Source organism: Siphateles boraxobius, unplaced genomic scaffold, assembly GCF_051911475.1.
Source record: "Siphateles boraxobius isolate OS27281-9 unplaced genomic scaffold, OSU_SipBor_1 5, whole genome shotgun sequence".
In the NCBI taxonomy this organism is placed as follows: domain Eukaryota; kingdom Metazoa; phylum Chordata; class Actinopteri; order Cypriniformes; family Leuciscidae; genus Siphateles; species Siphateles boraxobius.
This window is the reverse complement of record NW_027509141.1, coordinates 15,140,696-15,165,123: the sequence shown is the minus strand read 5'-3', so window position 1 is coordinate 15,165,123 and position 24,428 is coordinate 15,140,696. Positions and strand designations below refer to the sequence as shown.

Below are 24,428 nucleotides of genomic sequence, written 5' to 3'. Positions count from 1 at the left end.
CTGAAATGGACCCTCCTATTTTAACCTGCTGAGTTCTAGAACTTAGAAAGTTTATCACCCAAGCAAGTTTCCTACTATCTATAAAACAAATCTTTGGCCAAGGTGGCAGGTAATATACTGGGAGAAATACAGTTAAAAGCCGATGAGAAATCCACAAACAAAATTTTTGCATGAGTTTTTGGTTTCTCTAAGTGTGAATGCAACAGATGCAATACAGTTACAATTGCATCCTCAACCCCTCTAGAGGCTTGATATGCAAATTGCACTGGATCTATGAGATGCTGTGTTACGGATACAATGTACTTTTTTACTAAATGTTAGTTTACTAAATGTAAACTCTTCATCACAAGTGATGTAAGTGCTATTGGACGATAATCACTTAATTCAGACGGCCTAGGCACTTTTGCCACTGGAATTATTGTAGATATATTCCATAAAGCAGGGACGATACCAGAATCATAAGATGCTCTAAAAATTTCGGTAAAAACTGGCGCGAGCTGAGCTGCACAATGTTTTAAATCATTTCCACATATCTTGTCTGGACCTGGACTTTTCCGGGATTGCACTTTCTAAAAATCTGAAAAATTAGCATCAGGTGATACTGAAAACACTGGTACACTCAAAAAAATAATTCATTGGATGAACTCAATTAAGTTGTGGGCAGGATCTCCATCCAATAAATATATTTAGCCCCAACTCAAACTGAGTACATCCATTCAACAGAATGTAAATTAGTTAACCTAACTCATTTGTATCAAATAGATGCAAAAGAATATAAATGAGTGACTTGATTAACTTATTTCTATCAAATACTTATTACTAACCAGACTGACTTTATTTCTGTCAGATGTCTACAAAAGTTTTATTGAAAATTAACAGGGGTTTATAACTATGTTTTCCATTTAAAGTTACCGTAACAGTGATTACTGTTTCCATTAGTTGGGCTCTTAACTCTTATTATATCTGTTGTCTTTTTAGGCTGCTGTGACAGTGTGTTTGTTAAACACATTTGGAGCAGCAAAGTAAGCTAAAGTGAAATGAGATCAGCTGATGATGGTTACCTGTTGATGGTTTTATAATCATTATGAAACAGAATGATTTACTGAGGTTTTTATAATCTAACCATTATTTTTTCGCGTTTTTTTTTCACAACACATACCTTATGTTACTGCAGCATGAGATCAAGGAATATTATAACACTAAGTTTGTAGACTTTAATGAACATGACCACAAAAAAGTCTGTTTCTGATGACACACACAGACCTCAACAATCAGCGTATGAATCTCAACAATGGTGATAATCAAAAGTACTTTGCTGCAATGCATGCTGGGTACCACCATAGTACAAAACTCCCAGCATGCATTGCAACATGAATAAATTATGCAGCTGAACTGTCCTATAATTTTGTTTGATTCTAAATATTTGCTTTTATTTTTTGCTGTTGTGTTTGTTGTGAATTAGTAGCTTTTCAGTGATGTTCTGAATTAATCTCTTTATCTAAATATTTGTGATTGTCACCATTGTTGAGATTCATACGCTGATTGTTGATGTCTGTGTGTGTCATCAGAAACTGATTTTTTGTGCTCATGTTTGTTAAAGTTTTCAAACTTATTGTTATAATAATGCTTGATCTCATGCTGCAGTAACAAGGTTTGTTGTGAAAAAAACATAATTGTTAGATTAAAATACCTCAGTGAATCAGTCTGTTTCATGATGATTATAAAACCATCAACCATTAACCATCATCAGCTGATCTCATTTCACTTTAGCTTTCTTTGCTGCTCCAAATGTGTTTAACAAACACACTGTCACAGCAGCAAAAAAAAGACAATGGATATAATAAGAGTTAAGAGCCCAACTAATGGAATCATTGATCACTGTTATGGTGACTTCAAATGGAAAACAGAGTTAAACCCGTTAACTCTCAATAAAACTTTTGTAGACGTCTGACAGAAATAAAGTCATTCTGGTTATTGCATCACTATCTCCACTGTCAAAGCGACAATAATATGAGTTAAGCTGATTTGCCATCTCCAGCTCCTCATATCCTTGAAGCACATGGAATGATTTGCATCTTCCCTTATGGGATATATTTGTCATAATTTTAATCCCCTGCCAAGCATATCGGGCATTACTGTGTCAAAGATGCCTCTATATTTGTTTATATGTGTATTTATCTGTTTGTATTTGTCTTTTAATTTGCCTCTGAGTATCTCTCAGAGCAACCTCGTCCTGATTTCTATATGCTTTCCTTTTCTTATTTATAAAGGTCTTCAGATTTTTTGACACCCAGGGTTTATCATTTGGGTATACCTTAAAAGTCTTAGTGGAGATAACAGAGTCCATACAAAAACGTACATAATCAGTAACTGTTTCAGTAAACTTGTTCATTAATATTAGCTGTGCTAAAAATCTCCCAGTGTGAACATTCAAAACAACCCTGCAAAGTCATTATACTATCATTGTCCCATACTTTAACAGACTTTTCTTGAGGCTTCTCTCTTTCAAGTACCTCTGGTAAACAGGCCGGAGATAGACCACACTGTGATCAGACGCTCCCATCGGTGTGAAGAACTGATGAAGTATAGGCATTTTTAACAGTTCCATAACACATATCCAGAGTTTTTTTCCTCCTTGTGGGAGAGTCTACATATTGATAATACGTGCTCAAACTCTTCTTTGCATTACAGTTATTAAAATAACCCATAATGAACTTGGGAGCGTCTGGAGAAATTGTCTCAAGTCTCTGAGATCAATTATAAATAATCTCTTGGGCTTTCTTAACATTTGCTTTAGGGTGAATATATACCACAGTGATGAAAATTTGGGGAAACTCCCTTGGTCGATAGAACGGACGAAGAGAGACACATAGCAATTCAATGTCCGCAGTACACAGGCTCTCTCTCTCTCTAAGACACATACCCCACCTCCTCGAGTCTTCTTGGTGATGTCAGGATCTCTATCGGTCCTAAATGATGAGAAACCAACAGGTTCCACCTCGTTATTTTTTACGTTGCTGTCCAGCCACGTCTCGGTGATTGCCAGGACACTGGAATTCCAGTACTCGTGTAGGTAGCGCATATTTGCTGATAATTCATCCATTTTTGCTTGCAAGGACTGCGCATTGATAAGGAGGGTAGTAGGCAAACAAAGTTTGTTTTCTCTTTCAGCCGCTTCAGTCGGCGACGGAGGCCTGCTCTGCATCCGCGTTTGCGCTTAGTATGCGCTTTCGCGTCCTTCTCATTTATTTCAAGATAATTCTGAATCTTATCCTCTGCTGTAGGGCTCTCCACTGAGACAGAGTTGTGAAGTAGTAATAAAAACTCCCGGTCATATCGAATTCCGTTTGTGGCAATGCCACCAGCAGTGTAGTCAAAGTTCAATCCACAGGAAAAATAAATATTAAGAAACGTCATCAACAGTCCAGTCAAACTCCATGATGCATAATCCATGATTAATATCCACATATATATATTTAAAAAAACAAGCCAGACTTGTAACCACCCATTGTGTCACAGGACACCTAATCCTAAAAGTATAGTCACACAAACTGCAAACAAACTTTTGAAATCTAAAAGTACATTTGTCCTAATACACGTTGAAGAGTCATTTCTAATTGTTCATGGCCATCTGTTGTATCTAAAAGCCAAATATTTAGAGGCCAGAAACACTGAGGGCACAATGAGTAGTGTTACCTTTTACATTTTACCTTTTACCTTTTTATGTAACAAAAAAAGTTTGCTGATAATGCTAACTTTTATCAGCACAAATAAAACACGTCTTAAAGGGATAGCTCACCTAAAGGTGAAAATGTTGTTCCAAACCCAACGCGATATTATGAGAAAATTCTACTATTTTATGTTTTGCCGATTTTGAGGCAAATTCATACAATTTGAAGTCATATGAAAACATGATTTTAAAAATCAAATTAATTTAAATTTGCCAACAATTTGCAGAAACTGTTCTGTGGAATTGCCACGAGGTACAGACCTTTTTGACTTTCTTTCTTCATTAGAGCACAATCAACAACAGAAAATTAGAAGAATATTCATTCTGCTCTTTTGCATACAATGATGGGGATTGGAGGACACTGTCAAGCTCCAAAAAGGGCAACAAAATGTTCTATTAACCCTCTTTTGGTTTTGAACCCAAACTTTCACAAAGCGATTGTATAAAAAATATAATTTTTTAATAAATCAAATGATAAATCAGATTTTTATTTACTTCTCAGCTATACGTGTATACTGCTTTTTAGGGATATATGGTACTTACCTATTTACCGCAATATTACATTTTTATGAAAAAAAAAATAATGTTGATCAAAATTAAATATGTGTTATTTCTGGCTATTGATCTATGTGCGAGGGGCAGAATTCTGTCATCTGCTGGTTAGAGAAAAAAACAGTAGGAGGAAAAAAGTATGAACTATTAATGACCAATATATCCAGGAGAGGCCCCATAGAGATCCATAGATTTTTCTAGAGGTAGCCAACTGCTCCTCTCACAACTTTTGTGATATATATTTTGTGAATATATATTTAAACATTATAAAATCTCTCCGGGCCACCAAGGAGACGGCCAAGTCAGTCGGCCACTCTATGGCAGCTCATGGCCACGGAGAGACACCTATGGTTAAATATGTCAGAAATAAAGGAGAAAGACAATAGTTTTCTGCTGGACGCCCCGCTTTCCCCTCCTGGCCTTTTCTACGAGTCTGTCACCCTTAGTTATCGAGAGATTTCAGTAGGGAAAGAAACAGGCGGCAGTATTCCAAAAATGTATTTCTTTTCGCCCTCATGTCTCAGAGGCTGCTGGGCGGGTGCAATCTCGGCCGTCTACAAGCTCCTCACAGAGAGTGCAACAGAAGCAGAGCATCGCTTCCCGTGCTCCCCCAGAGAAAGACTGGGGGCCGGGACTGCGCTCGCAGTCTTCAAAGGGTAAAACGGATCTGAGGACCATTATTATCTCTAAGGCTTCAGCGAAGAATTCTTGATGCCACCGGTGTCAGGCTTCTGAAGGTAGTCCTTTCCGGGGGGAAGTGGTGAACACCTCATTATACCGTGCCCATTTGCCCTCGGTACCCTTAGGGGGCTGTTCTGCCAACCCCCCCACCTCGTGTGTTTCGGGGCGCAGCGATCTCCAGCGAGTGCACATCCAAGTGTACGCCCAGAAACATAGCGGCGCTAGGATGCTCTTTCCCTCTTAAGAGGGTTTCAGAAGAGTCAATTCGGTTGTTCCCTACCGGCCCACCATTTCAGGGCACCAAATTGGCTGTTCAAGTAACATCAGAGGCCAATCTCAAGAGACTGGTACCCTTAGTAGGATTTTTGGCAGTGTTGGAAACAAGAGGTTAAGGCTCTGCTGGACAAGAGGGCCATAAAACATGTTCCTCATCCCAGCAGGGAATCCGGGTTTTACAGCTGGAACTTTATTGTTCCAAAAAAGGATGGCGGGTTGCGTCCGATTTTAGATCTGCACCTTCTAAATCGATCTGTAAAGAAGCTCAAGTTTAAGATGCTCACGCTAAAGCAAATTGTGTCACAAATCAAGTCCGATGACTGGTTTGTCATGATAGATCTTAAGGACGCTTACTTTCAGGTTCGCTTTCGAGGGCGAAACGTACTGAAATGCATGGATGCAGCTCTGGCGCCACTGCGGCTCCAGGGCATTCGCGTACTGAATTATATCGATGATTGGTTGATTCTATTCCTGGGATTCAATGACAATGCAGCCACGTCTTTCTCCTGCTTGTATCGATTCGATTCTCTTAGGCGTAAATGTGTTAAAGCTAGGCCAGTCATTTCCAGAGGCTGTTGGGTCTCATAGCAGCTGCGTCCAACGTGATACCTTTTGACCTGCTGTATATGAGGGCCCTTCAGTGGTCGCTCAGAACCTTCCTGAGGGGAAACCCAGTGGCGATACCTACGTGCCTTGGTCATGTGGGAAAAAAAACTTGATTTCTTTGCCAAGGCCCTGGTTTGGGGGCTCCTTGTCATTGCATAACGCTAACGATGGATGCATCCCTCACAGGCTTGAGGGCGATCATGAGTGGTCGATCGGCTCAAGGTCTGTGGCAGAGCCATCATCTCTCTTGGCACATAAACCACCTGGAGATGATGGTGGTTTTCCTAGCACTTAAGCACTTCCTCCCAGACCTAAGGGGCCATCATGTGCTTGTCCATACAGACAACACATTGGTGGTCTCTTACGTAAACCATCAGCGGGGTCTGCGGTCGCAACACCCATACAAACTGGCCTACAGGATCCTCCTGTGGGCCCTGGAGAAATTGCTTTTTCTGAGGACGATTTATATCTTTTGGCAACAAAACCAGGGAGCAGACTTCCTGTTGAGGCTGAGACTGAGGCCTGGGCAATGGAGACTCCACCCCGAGGTGGTGGAGGTCCTGTGGGAGAACTTCGGTTGAGCAGATGTAGACCTGTTTGCATCTCTAGAGACGTCACACTGTCCACTGTGGTTCTCCCTCTTTCTTTCTTTCTTTCTTTCTTTCTTTTTTTCTTTCTTTCTTTTTTAGTTAATGTCCCCGAAGGGCAATTGGTTTTAAAGCAAGACCAGCATACAAAAAAGACAATTTACAATACATTAAAATTGACATAATAAACTACACAAGACAACGACAGGCCCAAACAACTACTTACTTCCACCTACTCCCCTAATTTAACAGAGAAGTAGAAGTAGGAATAAATTAATGTTTGTACCTGTTACTCCTAACAGAGGTGCGGTGTGGGTATAAGGTTCCCACAGCATCTAAACGCAGCTCGAATTCCCTTGAAAGGGAATGTCTCGGTTTACTACTGTAAGTCCTGCATGCCTGTGATCGACTTGCTTCAGCCTATCAGAAGCTAGCGCTGTTTTGTTTCAGGCATGCTTTATAGTTTCCTGGTCGATGACGTCACCCGCCTATGACGTTCCGTCACACCATTGGACTGATTTCACGTGCTTTACAATGCAATCACACAGAGCATTCCCACAGACTCTCGTCGCAACTTTTTTGTGTGAATTATTCTTTCAAAGATTGCGTGATTCGTAAATGTGGAGATATAGTCTCATGGATGCTAGTCTGACCAAAATCTGGCACAGAGTGCCTCAAAGGAGAATCGCTTTAAATATCATGGCTGTCCAGGAATTTGATGTGGCGGGGCGTCACAGAATTGTCACCAAACCAGCAGGGCGTCCTAGACCTTCCTTCCAACCATGGGACATTTTCACCCCAGTTACGAGGGGAAAACAGAGACACAGAAGAGGGTCAATCAAAGAAAAATAAAGGAAAGAAAGAAAGAACCCAGGGTTCAAAGTTTGCACTCGAGGCTGGATGTTTCTTATGCCTGTCCTGGGCTATTTTTAATGCAGTACGCCCTGTCGCTTGGTGCAAGAACCGCTATTATGCACCTTTTGTTCAAGACAGCGGCCTAGGCTGAGAAGTACTCAGTCTGGCTATTCATCAGACGAGGCCATCTCTTCCTCCAGAGAAGTGTTTGGCTACTATCAATATTGTTGCTGTCATGGCCCCTGGGGTTATGAGGCTGAGGGAGGGGGGAGGGGGGGTAACTAAGGCTTAGTTTTGTATCCCACAACAACAGAAGATGTCCATCACCTTTGGGTCAACCCCGCCTCGACCCACCAGAGAGAGTGACTGAGTGAATGGCAACTGTGACATTCTCACAGGCCTGTCTGCTTGAATACGGCAAATGGGAATTTCAGAGACTCCCAACACACACACACACACACACACACACACACACACACGCACACGCACACACACACATACACACACACACACAAAATTCGCCATATCTCTGATAGCCCCCTGTTTTAAAAAAAAACAATTCTCAAAAATCTCTCTTTTGTTAGAACTTTTCTTAATGTGTCCATAATCATAGCACAAGTTATTTTGTTGTGTTTATTTAGTCTGAAATTGTCCTTTCACCAAACATTTTACATTTACATTTTAATGGTGAAATGTGACATTTTTTTAAATATTAAAATCCTTTTTGGTAACACTTTAGTTTAGTGGCCAATTTAACTAGTTCAATTCTGACCAGCCCAACATAGTAACAGTGGCTCAAACAATGGTGTAAGTTTTGAACAGGACTAGTTGTTTTCCTGACCAATAAAATATGGGGTAGGAGAGTTTGAGATTATTTTTAAATTAATAGTTCAATTTCAGTAGATGATCATAGTTGCACAGAAAACACACTTTTTTAACAAACACACAATTTTAGATAATTTTCGACATTTTAGATTGTAGATTTTAGTATTTCTCTTAAAACTGAATGATATTATATCACAATATTAATTTGCCATTGCATTTACATGGTACTTCAAGATATTTCAAAGAATACCTTAGTACTAACATTGTATAGAAAAACATGGTAGTACAATGCATTGTTGTGGTACTTTTTTTACAGTCTTTAAAGTGTATTAAAAATGCTGCATAAAAGAATTGTCTGAATAACAGTGATTTATGTTGTTCACTAAAGTAAAATGTAACCTCAGATTTTGATATTGTATCTTTTGACTGTATGAGAACACCATGTGCCAATTGTATGTACACACTTAAGAACACCTGTTAGAGCAGAATTCACCCAAAATACGCTTTTTGTGCATAACACATCAGCTCTTCATTAGCTGAGCCGCTGAGTGATTTGTGGTAATTGCTAAAGGAATTTTTATGTATCTGAAGAGCAAGCTGAAAACTGTTATGGCAAAATCATGATTTGTTTTCCATTTGCAATCTTAATTTTTTTTTGCCAAAAATCCATTTGTGTGCTTTTGCAGGAGATGAGGGGAAACGAGTGCCAGAGTAAAGTGAGACTTTTCAATGGAGAACAGACTCTTAAGTGCTTTTTTTTAGCCGTGTGTGAATGTGAGGGTAAGAGAAGGAGAGACTCACATGGCAGAGTAAAGGAAATGTGTTCATTGCTCTCCAGGCAAATGTTTTGTCTGGTTCAGAGAGTACAAGAGCTCCTGGTTTCCATGGTGTCAGTAGACATGGCCTTACCAACGACACTGAATCTCACATGTGTTTACTGTCAGCGGACCACATGGTCTTTGTCTTGACTTTTTTCTACCTTGCAATGGTATAGAGCACAACAGTAAAGTTTCAGAAGTTATAAGTAAACATTCTACCAGCGGGGGCTAAGGGTCATGCTAACCAGCTTAACCTATATATTAGGGATGTGCCTGAAACCGAATACCTTATTTGGTAAGGCACGTATAATGGCTTCCAAACTAATAATGAATTCAATTGAATAGTAGGAAAATATTTGGCAGACACAGTCACTTTTAATGTTTGCTGGATAACAGGTGAGCCAAAAGATAGCATGATATTATACATACACCTCTAAAACCACTATGCAAAAAGTGTGTGAAGTGGATGGAAGGGAAACCATGATACAAAATTGTGTTAAACTTTTGACAGTTTAGTTGATAAACATATGACAGACAATCCCAGTAAAAGAGATGTATTATTATTTTTATTATTATTATAAGCCCATGAATCACAATATGTATTAAAAAGGGCTGTTCGATTCCAACATTTTTGGAGTGGGCACCTATTCTTGGTTCTGGAATCAGAGAATTGATTCTTTACTGTTGCTTTCAAATCTATAATATGTATGTCATGTGTCAGTGTTTGTTTGTATTTCCATTAGTCACATGTCTTCCTTTGTTTTGCTTTCCCGCCAGTCATTTATTTCCATGGTAACCCTCATTAGTTCATCTGTCTCACCTGTTACGTTAGTCTTGTCAGCTGTGTCTCGTTTCCCTGATCTGTTTCCCTATGTATTTAGGCCCTGTGTGTTGCCTTGTTCATTGTAGTGATGGGCAGATCGAGGCTTCGTGAAGCAATGAAACACTCGAAGCAAATGTGCCATTTTGTTTCAAGGCTTTGAATCAATCCGAAACCTGTCTCCACGGTGACTCCTAGTGGTCACTTGCAGGTGTTGATCTGAAACAACCTTTACAAAGAGCTAATAAAAAAATGTGTTGGTTTTTTTTTTTATTATTGTATTTTTGTAATATATGAAGCTTGTAACCTGTAGTCTCTTCACATTGCATAATGTGATTTTGGTCATGAAAAATGAATATTAATAAAAATAAATCAAGCCACAATGTCTCCCTTTCTTATAGATTTTTATTCAAAAATATTAATTTCTCTGCTGTTGAAGGACTCAGCCTACTTCTTTTTTTACAGATAATTTCTCCAGCCTTTGAAAAAATTCTCTCACAAGGGACACTTGTTGCTGGCATACAAAGATATTTTTTAGCTAGGACATACAAATGAGGAAAGATTACTGCTCTCTCTTTCCAGTAAGTTAGAGGATCATGAGTTCTGGGCAAAAACGCATCGCTGAGGTATTTTTTCACTTCCACTGTGGCATCAGCTGTAGGATTGTGTATCATTTGGGTCTCACGGATACGATTGTCAAAATGTTCCCATAAACTGTCTTGTGTTTCAACTGGTGTTGATGATGATGGGCCTGATGTTGACATTTGTGGTTCTGAATTAAAAGAAAACGGCAATTAGTAACAAATCATAAACTGACAACACATATGAAGTATAAATTTCATGAATCACATTACATAAGATAACATAGACTGAAACTCACCAGGAGTTGTGTTTGAACGCATCAGTGAAGCACACTCCAGTGTGATGTGCTTTTCAGCATCCAGGGCTTTGGCAGGATTTCCAAAAGCCACATTTTTAAACCTTGGGTCCAGCAGTGTAGCCAGTGCCAAGGCTCTAAAAGTCTCGTACCCTCCACATCTGGAGTGCAGACCTTCTTGTAGATGTGAGCCTATGAGCCAACACAAGAGAAAACCATATTAATTAAAATAATGACAACAATATGAGAGTTATGGCCAATTACACGTATGGTCATAGTGTCCTACCTAATTGTACAGTTGATTCCTGCGTTGCATTTCCTTTTTTCTGTGCAAGCTTGTGCTGCAACATCCTGTACAATGGTATGAGCTTTGAAGCAGACACTCTCTGTTCCTCTGACATCTCTGTTGTTGCTAGTTTGAATGGTTGAAGAAGTGTCAATGACTGTTGAATAATGTCATACTCAAGACTTGTCAGGGGAGCAGTATCACTGTTTAAATTGGCAAGTGCAGCACCCACTGGCTCACGTTGCTCATACAAGCGTTGTAGCATGTCGAATGTGCTGTTCCATCTCGTTTCAACCTCCTGTATCATTTTCAGACTTGGTCTGCCCATCAAGCTCTGCATCTCCACAAGCTTGTCCTTTGCTTTGCAGCTGGATCTGAACAACCCCACTATCTTTCTGGCTTTCTGGCGAATTTCATTGATGACTGGGGTTTGATCCAGGGCCTTTTTCACTATCAAATTCAAATTATGAGCAAAACATGGGACATGGCGAAGGTTGAGTAGCTGGGCACTTAGGATCATGTTGGATGCATGCATTGTCAGTCACCATGCAGTGAACTTTGGAGGTTATTCCCCACTCAGCCATTAGCAAGGCTTTAGCCTCCATGAGATGCTGGGCTGTGTGGGTTTGGTAAAACCTCCTTACACCCAGTAAAACAGTTGCCATTGTTGCCTCTGGTGTTATGTAATGGCATGTTACACCAAGATATCCATCCATATTAATGGAAGACCACATGTCAGCCGTAAGGCTAACAAATTCCGCCTTTTGTAGGTCCTCCATTGTCTTCTCCTTGGTTGTGTTGTACCTTTCGCTGACCATTGTTTTAAGCACCTTCCGGGATGGGAGGACATAGCTTGGATCAAGCTTGTTCACAAAGGCCCTGAAACCCTCATCCTCCACGATGGTGAAGGGCTGCAGATCCTTCACCACCATGTTCAGAAGAGCCTCATCCAATTCCCTCTGTCTGCCTTTTAAAAGAGAAGATAAAACATACTTTCAGACAAATATATTGGAAAAATAGTAGCCTACCGTGAAAGTAGTCTACTGGTTCATTTGGAAACCTTCCTAAACAAAGTTATGTTATGAATATTTATGCTCAGTGTGCAGAGAAAGATAAAGTGCATTATAGAAATACAACAATTACAAAAAAACAAAATGATGTCTTGGCTGTAGATTGGGTACTCATATGTAGACATATAAAATGTATATTCACAAAGTATAATATTATATTGACAACATTTGTTTTTAAAGTGATTGGCAGTTGTGATTGGGATGTTAGGCATGTCTTAGTCCATGGCCTTTCTAAACAATGGCCCAACACTTGGTTATTATATTTCACTTATAATTAGCCTATATTTCAAACAATGCATACCTTGCTTAGATGGCCCAGCAGTGTGAGTAGCAGGCCTTGGTACAGGGGGAACACTACCATCCTCTGCACCCTGCGGAATGGCAGGATGAATGCTCCTCAAATGGCGCATCATGGATGATGTATTGTTGCAGTAGGCTAGCTGCCGATCACAATACACACATCTCACTTTATTTGGGGTTTCCAAATGGAAATGCTCCCACACCACAGATGTACGGCATCTCTTCTGTGGAGCCTCCATCTATCTATCTATCTATCTATCTATCTATCTATCTATCTATCTATCTATCTATCTATCTATCTATCTATCTATCTATCTATCTATCTATCTATCTATCTATCTATTTATATGTAGCCTATCTATCTAATAATCTATATGTATCTGTAATATATGTATCTATCTATTAATCTATATATATATATATATATATATATATATATATATATATATATATTTCTATCAATGCATCTATTAATGTGTCACTATATGTACTCTGTGTGTCTCTAAGTCAATGTGTAAATGTAAATTAAATCCTAAATATAACTAAACAAATCGCACTATAAATGTCACTATATCACCAAAAATCCGCTATCTCAAAACCAAACTCCTCTCACAAAAACCCACGATATGAAAATGCGTTGACAAAACTTTTATACTGTGTGATTGTGTGATTTGTTCCCGAACCGACCAATCAATGAAACCCTGATTCGGAGGAGCACTCCACCTGATGAAACACTTAGACGCTTCATTTAGCCGTTGTCACGTGACGTGGGTGTTTTGAATCACGCTTCGGATCAGTGTTTCGAATCATCTTTGCTTCGGGATCTCGCAAAGCTTCGGAACGTCTGTTTCGCGCCAGCCATCCTTAGTTCATTGTCTGATCTCCGTCCTACTAATGCCGGGCGTACACCAAAGGATTTTCACAGTCCCAGATTAAAGACCGGCAGTCTTTAGGAATCTTACTGGAGTCTCAGCGCACTCCCGTCGTCTCGATCGTTAAATGTGAGGTGATAATCTGCAGTCGGCGACCCGATTTATGCCAGTCTTTCTCTAGTCTTTCATATCAAACATGTTTGATATTATCGCAAGTCTTTAGTCTGAGACTAAAAACTGTGAACCCAAGTCTTTAGATGTGAGCTGATAATCTTATAAAGTCTTTTTCTAAATCTTTTCAAAGTCTTTAGGTGTACAGAAAGCATTAGTGTGTGTAAACCTTCTGCCTGTCTATAACTGTTTGAATGATATTGTTAGTAAAAGTTTGCATTGGTTTGTTTGCATATATATATATATTATATATATGAGAATCGATTCCTTACTGTTGCTTTCGATTCTTTTTCCAGTATATATATATATATTATATATTAACATTTTCACCAAATCTCACTGTGAACATATAAAGGTTGTAGAAAGTAGCCTTCTTGTAATATGAGGCTATACTTATAAACATGAAGATACATTTAGGTCTGATTGATTTAAGTTAATTTTGGCCATCTTGGCCCATCACTTGAATAGTTATAATAAAGGACTGGAAGTCTTGGAAGTCATTACGTCATTTGCAGGGTGTGATGAGTAGTTTTTAAATAGTATTTTTAAGTAGTATTTTAAATTCGTAAAATAAGTTATGTAGATATTTACACTTTTTTTTTTGGTCTGATTTTCACTACTTTTTTAGACTTCATAACACTGATTAATTTCAAAGATCTCTCTTTTTTTTTTAAATCCCTCAAAAATGAATCCGGAAAAGTACGTCCACAATGATCAGTGTTGTGCTTTATTGTTTGAACTTGGTGGTTTGGGTTAGTTGGCAACTTTGTGATTTAGGTCAACAGTAAAATTACATCATGAATGTACTTGTAAGCCATTTCTAACTAAATCATGTCAAGTCACATAGAATTATGTGAGGAATATTAACTGTAATTTTCACACTTTGTCTCTTCACAGCTTCACCACACCCCAACCTTGGTGGGAAGCCATGTTTGAAACTGAAGGTGTACGTCAAGCCTACAAGTGAGTGTGTTCCAGAGTCTGCCCGCCATGTCTGATCTCTGCCTATTTATGTTATTTATGGTTATACTTCCAAATAGGTGCCAGGAATCTCACTTCCCAATCCTCGTGTCCAGTTTTATTTAAGCAGGTCAACCCTGGGAATTCTGTGAACACATGTATTAACTCCAATGATGGTTTAAACGCTAAGCTTTGCTTAATATATTTTCAGGAACTTTGTTCTCTTCACTCTCGGGGGCACTTGCTGTAGGAAGCTATTCATCTCACACAGGGCAGATAACAATCAAAAAATGTTGACCAACTAATCAAGGCAGGCAGGTTCAGACATTAAGAGACCTGCAGGGGTTCCGACACACAAGCCACAAACACCAGGATAGCCTGCACTTAAACACATAGGTCTTGGTTTATTTAACCCCTCATCCCAGGTAGACATGCCAGGTAGACATGGATAACACTGCTTAAATTGCTCTCCCTCATGTCAGAATTGTCCAGAAATATATACTCATTAAGCTAGACTTTAATGTTCAACATTTGCATTTATCACACATAGACCTGCTCATTGTCATGGAGGACTCAGCATTGAAAATAGTCAGAAATAAAAATTGTGTGCAGCAAGAGGTGGACATTTTGAATGCTCTATAGCATTAACACATACTGTACACTTTTTTAGATTTAGTTTTGTTTAGAACTTTTGAATAGACATTATATTTACTAGTTCCCTCTCGTTGTCACTCCGAGTTAAGACGGATGACGTCGAATGGGGTTTCGCTTAGAAAACCTATCAACTTCGATTATTGCAAAACGAGCCAATGGCAAATAAATGCCATGGGTCTGCGGAATTTGCATTGCGTAACACCGGCCTACCTCGTAGGTATAAAAGGAGGACGCTCGCAACATGCAGATATGTTTTAGCTTCGGAGCCAAGTTTTATTCTTCACTCCCATCTCTGATTTTGTCAGCTTCTTACGAGACAAGCAAACTCTCCAGTGTTGGTGTGGCGGCGATCTCCCGGCGAGTGCACACTTCCTGCTTATCTGTGCGTGGTTTGCCAGTGAGTGTGTTTTTCCGCGGGCGCTTCAGCACTCGAGTTTTTCTCTTACAAAAGAGCTTGCACGCGGCATGTCTTTTTAAAGATGCCTCGCCCGCGCACTTCTGGTTGCGGTCGACTTGTATCTGACTCTAATGGGCACGAGCACAGTCTGGTGTGTTTTGGTATTGATCACACTAGAGCAGCGCTCGTGGATGACTCATGTTCTCTCTGTGGGAACAGGAACATCGCAACACTACGATCAAGACTCAATGACCTCGCAAGACTGAGAGCCCCCTCATCCACACCCCGATCTAGCGCCTCCACGAGAGGTTGTACTTCAACTGGTGGCCAGGGTGATCTGAGGGTGACTGTGTGGAACAAAGCGCCGACTATCTGTCCGTGCCCCACAGCACCTTCTTCAGTGTTGCAACCCGCGAGTGTTCAGGGGATTGCCGTGGGACCATCTTCGGGTGCCCCGCAGGTTTCCTTTGGCGCTCCAGAGGAAGATGCAATGTCAATCGCAGCATCACAAGGCGGGTCTGATTCATCTGGAATTGACGACTCGTCACAACTGCCGCGGGCTCCGGGACAGGACCCCAGCGCCTTTGGCACGTCAATTGCCTCGAGTTGCTGGCTGTACATCTTGCTCTGCGCCGCTTCCGGGCCGTGCTCAAGAATCAACACGTACTAGTCTGATCAGACAATACCGCCACTGTAGCGTACATCAACCGTCAAGGTGGTCTACGCTCCCGCCGTATGTCGCAACTCGCCCGCCACCTCCTCATATGGAGTCAGAAGCATCTGAGGTCGCTTCATGCCATTTATATCCCCGGAACTGTGCAGCCGACGAGCTCTCACGGCTTCAGCCCCTCCTGGGAGATTGGCGACGCCATCCCCAGTCGGTTCAGCTGATGTGGGACCAGTTCGGGGACGCACAGATGGATCTGTTTGCCTCTCACGACTCGACCCATTGCACCCTGCATTATTCCCTGACAGAGGGCACGCTCGGCTGGGATGCACTGGCGCACAGCTGGCCGCGGGGCCGCAAATATGCGTTTCCCCCAGTGAGCCTTCTTTCACAGACCCTGCACAAGGTCAGGGAGGAAGAGGAGCAGGTCATTCTGGTTGCGCCGTACTGGCCCACCCGGACCTGGTTCTCCGAACTTGTACTCCTCGCGACAGCACCAGAATCACCCGATTCCCCTGAGGAAGGACCTCCTTTCTCAGGGACGGGGCACCCTATGGCACCCTCGTCCCGATCTTTGGAACCTCCACGTGTGGCTCCTGGACGGGACGAGTCAGGTTTGAGTACCCTACCACCAGCGGTGGTGGCTACCATCACTTCCGCTAGAGCGTCGTCCACGAGACACGTCTATGCGTTGAAGTGGAACCTCTTTGTCAACTGGTGCTCTACTCACCGAGAAGACCCCAGAGATGTTCGATCAGTGTCATGCTTTCCTTCCTTCAAGAAGGGTTGGAGCGAAGGCTGTCTCCCTCCACCCTGAAAGTCTATGTTGACGCTGTTTCCGCACACCATGATCCAATCGAAGGTAAATCTGTGGTGAAGCACAACCTGATCGTCAGGTTCCTGAGAGAAGCGAGGAGACTGACTCCTCCTCGCCGCCCTCTCGTTCCCTCTTGGGACCTCTCAGTGGTTCTAAATGCCCTAAGGAGTGCTCCCTTTGAGCATTTGCAATCAGTGGAGCTTAAGTTCCTGTCAATGAAGACAGCGCTCCTGGTTGCATTGGCCTCCATCAAGAGGGTAGGGGACCTGCACACATTCTCCGTTGACGAAGCGTGCCTGGAATTCGGGCCGGCCTACTCTCATGTGATCCTGAGACCCCGGCTTGGATATGTGCCCAAGGTTCCTACCACTCCCTTCCGGGACCAGTTGGTGAACCTGCAAGCGCAGCCCCTGGAGGAGGCAGACCCAGCCTTGGCACTGCTCTGTCCAGTACGCGCTCTCCGCGCCTATGTAGACAGGACACAGTGTTTCAGGACCTCAGACCAGCTCTTTGTCTGTTATGGTGGGAAGCTGAAGGGAAAGGTTCTCTCCAAGCAAAGGTTGTCTCACTGGATAGTGGACGCCATTGCTTTGGCGTACCAGCAGCAAGGTCGACCGTGCCCCCTTGGTGTGACTTCCCACTCCACCCGGAGTGTAGCGTCTTCTTGGGCTCTAGCGCATGGCGCCTTGCTAACAGACATCTGCAGAGCTGCAGGCTGGGCGACACCGAACACATTCGCCAGATTCTACAATCTCCGAGTGGAGCCAGTGTCCTCTCATGTACTCGCTTAAAACCAAGCGTGCCGCACAAGCCCTGAAAAGTGAAGCCAAAGCGTCTCGATCGCCCCCCGGTGACTGGTCCTAGTATAGCTCATAAACCCCGACTCCCTGTGTTATTCAATGGGACGTGAGACCAACTAAACAATTAAATTACACTTCACATATCTTTTTTCCAAAGATAGTTTCTGTTATTTACTGTAGTTTTCATTGCGCTGATGTAATTTCAAGTGTTTGTTTTTAAAATAAGTTTGTTTTTAGTTAGTTATTTGATGCTATAAAAACGGTGCTGTGGAGTACATGATTGACAGCTGTGATTGACAGGTTCTCTGAGCAAAGTAGTCACTGAAGCAACAAAGGACTTTTTTCGGGATCTTTGGAGGACTGAGATTGGAGCTTTAAATTTAATGTATAAATTTCTATAATTAATTATTTCACACCAAAATAATGGTTTGTTTTGCAGAAGAGGCGCATGCTTACACTTGATTCAGCGAGAGTGAGGGCGGGACCAGAGCGGGACGTTGATTTCGTGGCTTTACTTCCTGCTCACTACTGAGCATGTCTGGTCCCGAAATCGCAACTGCGCAGACTCAAGTCCCAAGATGTCAGCGCCATATCGGGACAATGGCGGCTTCACTTCTCGCCAATGGAAGAGAACGAAGGGGCGTCGTCCATCTTTTTTTACAGTCTATGGCTTCAACCAGCTAGTACTGGAACCGCTCAGGTGTCTTCGCTTCCTCGCCATTCCACTCCATGGACTGGATACGTGCGATATTCTCCTCAGTTGAGCTTCCCCGAAAGCCCTGAGTTCCTCCAGCACTCCTGACGTCGGTGCCAGTGTCTATTGCCTGCGCGTCGGCTAGGTGCATGGTCCCTCCTCTGAGCGACCCCCACATGTGTATTTCCACTGTAAGCCTCTCTGATTATGTGTCTTTCCCTTGCATATTTCCTCTAAACCTATGGGATATGCTCCGCAGTGTACCTTGGTATTCTTGTGCTAAATAGGAGTCCTTCGTCCGTGCCAGTCTCACGACAGGGATCTCAGATTTACGCAGGGCACTGGAAGACAGCCGAGAAGGTGGCGTGATTAGACTGGTAACCCCATTCGTCGTCTTCCGACGTAACTCGGAGTGACAACGAAACGTCTCCGTTCCCTACTCAGGGAACGAGGGTTACATACGTCCATGGCACGACATGTCCTGATATCATAATAAAGAAAAAAATTATAAGAATTAAATTCTTGAAAATCAAGTATTTGTCATAATATTTTATTATTATTTAGAAAAAGAATTCCTGCTATAAACTTGTTACTTATTAGCATGCATATTACTAGGATATTGGCTGTTTATTAATGCCTTATTCTGCATGACTTTATTCTACATCTCTTAATCCTACCCAATAACTTAACTTAAAAGCTACAAAAAACACCTTACTAACTAATAATAAGCAATAAAAAGTCGTAGTTAATAGTCAGTGTCTATGCATATTTACTTTTCGCTTTGGAGCCGAGTGGTTCTATTGTTCCGAGTAGCCTTCTCTTCTTTGGGTAAGAAGCCTCTTCAGTTTGTTTTGGCGTGACGGCGCTTCAGTAGTGGTCATGGTCTCTTAAAGAGCTTGCAAAAAACAGCTGTTTTCACAGTTCTTTAAAGAGTGAGTGCACACAGCGGGCTGTACTATATCCCTGCTTGTGTTGCCAGTGAGTGTGGGTGCACACAGATGACCATCTCGCGGTCGAGACTCAGCAGGGTTTCCGCAGGTCTTAAAAGGGTCTTAAAAAGTCTTAATTTGGGTCGTATGATTTCCATGATGCGGAAAACGTAATTATTTAATAATTAAATCTAAACAATAACTTTTTTTATTTTTTTTATTTGAAAATCAAAAAAAAACTTGTCCTAAACCAGTCCTAAAAAACTTGTAATGTACAATCTAAGAATGTGTGGTTTGTGGTCCCATATTTTTGAAATCAATAATGAAATGGAATCAGAATAGTTCAATTCCTTACTATTACCATTCCTATTTGCAGTCATAATTTAGGCATTGTTTAAGTTTCGAGGAGAAGCCTCAACTCATGTGACAGCCCATTAGCGTGATGTAATTGATAGCAAACAGGAGTTTTCCAGAGAGCAGTTCAGACAATTGCATGCAAATTGAAACAACGATCCACCTCTCAGTCTATTATGTATCTGTTTACAAGATCACTCGTGACTCCATCCAGCTTCTCAGAGATAATGCACATTGCCTTTCACTTAAATTTAATCACAATTAGCAATTTGATCTCTGACTGAATGTAACTTCAATTGATTGTTTGAATTCAAATTCACAGTTCTCATCCTTTGTCCACTATTGGACTTTAGAGGTGTATAAAGTTGTTGCAAAGGGCTGCATATTGTTTCAGTAGGATGTGGACTTTTGGTATGTTTTCATGAAATAAATATAAGTGCATTCAGGATGGAGAGTAACAAAAAGAACAGCAGATGCCTGTCAGTGAAAAGCTTTATCATCCGGTGTGACCCCTCCATGCAATTGTTTATTTTCTTTCTCTCTGACTGGGTGGAATCCTAGTCTTGTTGTAGACACAAGGGTTAATCTAAACCCCAGACCCCATTATAATGTCTTTAGAGATCAAGAGACTGGAATTGTTAGACCTGAGAAAAAAGCTCAATGAAAGGCAGGCTGGGGAAAAGGATGGGCCAGGGGCTAGAGGTGGCAGCAGTGAGAGAATAAACAATGCACAGAAGCTGCATCTGATTGAAAATAGTATATATATGAAATAGTATGTGATGAAAAAAAGAAGACTTGTGACGGTTCTCTTTCTAACAATGAAATATGAAAAATAACTAGCGAATAACTATAATTATCATGTGTGTTCAATTAGAAAAATGCAACATAGAGGGAATATAAATATGCACAAAATAAATACAAATATAAATATAAAAAATATAAATAGTGTAAAAAATTGTGTATATGTACACGCACTATTCCAAATATATACACCACTGCGCAAAAAGATTTCATGTTTTTTGGAAGCAGAAAGTGGAAGCGTTTAGAAACAGCAGAAAATCAACCACAAAGCGGAAGAACACATATTCCAAATCTGAAGAGCTCCAAACCTCCACTGGCATTAATATCAGCAAAAATTGTGGCAGGATGTGTTTCCATGGCCGAGCAGCTCCTTGCACGTCTTATATCATCAAGTGCAATGCCAATGCCAGGTGTTGGATGGAGTGGTTGTAAAGCACGCTGCCACTGGACTCTGGAGCAGTGGAAACGTGTTCTGTGGAGTGATGAACCACACTTGTCTGTTTGGCAGTCTGGTGGGTGAGTCTGGATTTGCCGGATACCAGGAGGACTTTACCTGCCTGAATGTATTGTGCCATCTCAGGGCTCCAGACTGCGACCAATTGGTTGCATTTTGCGCCCATTTTTCCTGCCGGTGCGACCAAATATTTATTTAGGTCGCGCTGGTGTAACCACAATGTTGCCGAGCAGCGAATGCAAATAAAATGAAAGCGGAACGAAAATGCGCTACTCATTTATGCTTCACTGACCATTTATTAGTTTGGACCAATAATAGACAGCGCAGCGCCCCGAACTTGCCAGTCGCGGACCGATCTCGATCACGCGACACTGTTACTATGAGATCCAGACTCTGGAGATACAGTGAAGAAATCCATTGAATTCGGATCAGAATCCTCAGAATTAATAACATCATCGCTGCGAGCCTGCGAAATCCAGTGAGAAACATTCGGATTCGGTGCAGAGTTATTTGTTATAAACCATAAATATCAGATCAAACAGCGCTGGCGTGGAAACCAGCACAATCACTTATAGAAGGCTTTCAGTCCACAAATCAGCAACATTCTCCATGGGTGTAGGCTAATGTAGTAACTCCAGCCATAACTATGGTATTGTGACAGAATTAGCCAAACGGTTACAAGTACTAGTTACACATCTTTTTACAGCACTTCAAAGCTATAATGTCATATATAAATGTTATTTTTAATATGATGACCACATTTTTTGTTCATCCTTCAAAGATTGTCCTAAAACTAAACATTTTAAGATGTAGGAGACTTCTTATTTAAACACTTAAAAAAAAAATTACAATACTTAAATAAATAATTAATTACCATTTTGTAAACAGTAGGATTCTTATTGGCTATTTTCACTCCCTAATATTATTTTTTTTTTCACTTGTTTTGCTTTTTAATTAATATTAAGACATTATGAATGATAATAATTATAGTTAATTTCATCTACACCCTGAATTAAACTGTGCTTTATTGTCAGCCCCAGTGTTACCAGATATGTTTTGTATAACTCGGTGGCTCCGGTGCTGCTAATGTTAGTTGCTAATATCAAATGTTAGTCTGGAGCCATGTGAACTTAAAATAAACTGCACATTGTAATATCTGTACATTAAGTCTATTTATTATTAAATAATTTGTCAGTATTACAGTTATTTTGGGGGAAATTTTAGCATTGCAAGCATTGCAATCAGCATTGCAAGCTGATTTAAGGTGTGCTCCTAAATTTTCTGCTTGCGCTCCTAAAATTTTCGGTCAGGGGCTACAGCGCTCCTAGTAAAAAAAAGTTAGTCTGGAGCCCTGCATCTGTAAAATTTGGTGGAGAATAGATAATGGTTTATGGCTGTTTTTCAGAAAGCCATTACTAATCCCCTTAATTCCAGTGAAGGGAAATCTTAATGCTTCACCATGCCTAGACATTTTGGACAATGCTATGGTTCCAAATTTGTGGGAACAGTTTGTAGAAGGCCCTTTTCTATTCCAGCAGGACTGTGCCCTAGTGCTCAAAACAAGGTCCATAAAGACATGGTTGGATGAGTTTGGTGTGGAAGAACTTGACTGGCCTGACCTAAATCCCATCGAACAAATGCTCTATTGGATGAATGGGCAAAAATTCCTACAGAAACATTCCAAAATCTTGTGGAAAGCCTTCCCGGAAGAGTAGACGCTGTTATAGCTGCAAAGGGAGACAAACTCCATATTAATGTCTATGTATTTAGAATGCAATGTTATTACTGTCCCTGTTAATAACAGGTGTAATAGTCAAGTGTCGCAATACTTTTGTCCATATAATTATATAAACAGTTTTTTTATATATATTATGCAGGTTCTATAATAAAATAATATTTCAAATTATTAGAACAGTGAGTCTAAAATTAGTCTAAAATAAAATAAAAACATGCCACCAGACCAAATCATATGATCTGAATGAGGACTGAGTAACCCTGAGGCTGAAACTGTTCCTGCAATGAATATTTTCAATGATCAATGAATACCCTATAATCACTCCTGTGCAGAAGATTCCTGAAATGCACATTGCTGTTGTCAGTTTGTTTTCTACTGTTTGTAAGTAATATGGAGCAGACAGAAAAAAAGGTCCAACATGATTATTAATATGCATTATTTCTCTTCCTTTCTCTCTCAGATGACTCTCTGTACGAGTCTCCAGAGCCTTTCCTGACAGATGACTCCAACAGTGGTTGGGCATTAACGCCCAGCCTGTGGCTCATGCTTCCGTTGCTTCTACTTTTGTGTCCCTCATAGCATTATAATCCACTGAGCCTGACCACGCCCTACCTGCCCCACCCCATCATACATCACAATGACATGCCCCACCCCATGAGATCTGTTGTCTAGCAAACACACATTGCTCCCCACCTGCTCTTTGCACTGTTCAAATGGATTTTTTACCAACCCTGCAACCCGGCTGGACATCCGAAAACCATCTCTAATTTACAATGGTAATATGCCTCACCCAAATATGGGCGTTCCTGTATAGGCTTTCTTGGTCGACTGACAAAAGACGTGAAGCGGCCAGCATTTTTGATTGTGCTGTACTTTTCTGCCGACATCCCACTATTATCTGTGTGTCAAGATTCAAGCCACTCTGTTTGTCTGCGTTAACCACCTACCTGAGCCTTTACTGTCATCTGAGCTCAGTTTTCACTATTGTGAGATCGTAAAAGTGAGTTTGCGCGTGTGGGTGCACGTATGCCAATGTTCGCAAATGAACAGATGTACAGAGCAGCCACAGTCCCTTAAAAATTACTAGAAAAAAACTTGTTCTATTACTTATTGAGAAATGAGAAAAATCTATCTGTGAATCTGCCAAAGATACTACTTTTTTAAATAGAAGGAGTGGGGCAAATACTGGCTTTGGGAAGAGATTACATGCAACCATGGAACATTTCAGGCTTTTAGATACACGGGAGGAGAGGGACATACGACAGTGTAGATTTTTCTATATAATTATCTTTTTTGTCATACAAAAAACAAGAATGTTGCGAAGTTTAAAAAAAAACAATAGCTAAATATGGCCTTTTTTCCACTGGTGCTCAATCTGAAGTGAGTGTGTCTGTCTCAAACTGAAAAAATAATATTAATAATTTTCTTAGTGAGTATTTTTGACTTGTTTTCCAGTAAACATATCAAAATCCTACAATGTTTTTATTTACCCCATTAGAAAATTACGCAGCCCCTAAAGTGACCCAAAAAAAGACTTTCACTTGAGAAAAGTTTTGCATATGCACAAGAAACTTTTCTTTGAAAATTTTCTTGTTTGCAAGCGCAACAGAATTAAACATTTTCTTGTTCACACTCAGTATGTCAAGAGAACAGAAATGTTCTTGTTTTTTCATACAAGTTTTCCATATGTACATATTTCCAAATGGATTTTTTTTTCAAAACTGTGAACAAGAAAGTTTTATAAAGTTTTTGATGAACACAAAACATTTCTCATTCACCAATAACAAAAAAAAATTGAAAGTTCCCTTTCAAGGGAACTCGAGCTGCCTCAAACGCTGTG

At 40.8% G+C, this 24,428-nt stretch overlaps 1 protein-coding gene across 1 annotated transcript in view; it reads left to right on the top strand.

Annotated features, from left to right (window-relative positions):
• Positions 1–23,668, top strand: part of efna2b (ephrin-A2b) — a 347,723-nt gene extending 324,055 nt beyond the window's left edge. Inside the window, exons 3-4 of the mRNA XM_077202914.1 lie at positions 14,224–14,289; positions 23,049–23,668. Of these exons, the coding sequence (XP_077059029.1) occupies positions 14,224–14,289; positions 23,049–23,167 (185 nt within the window). The 3' untranslated portion in view covers positions 23,168–23,668. The remainder of the gene's footprint in view (positions 1–14,223; positions 14,290–23,048) is intronic.
• Positions 23,669–24,428: the final 760 nt, after the last annotated feature.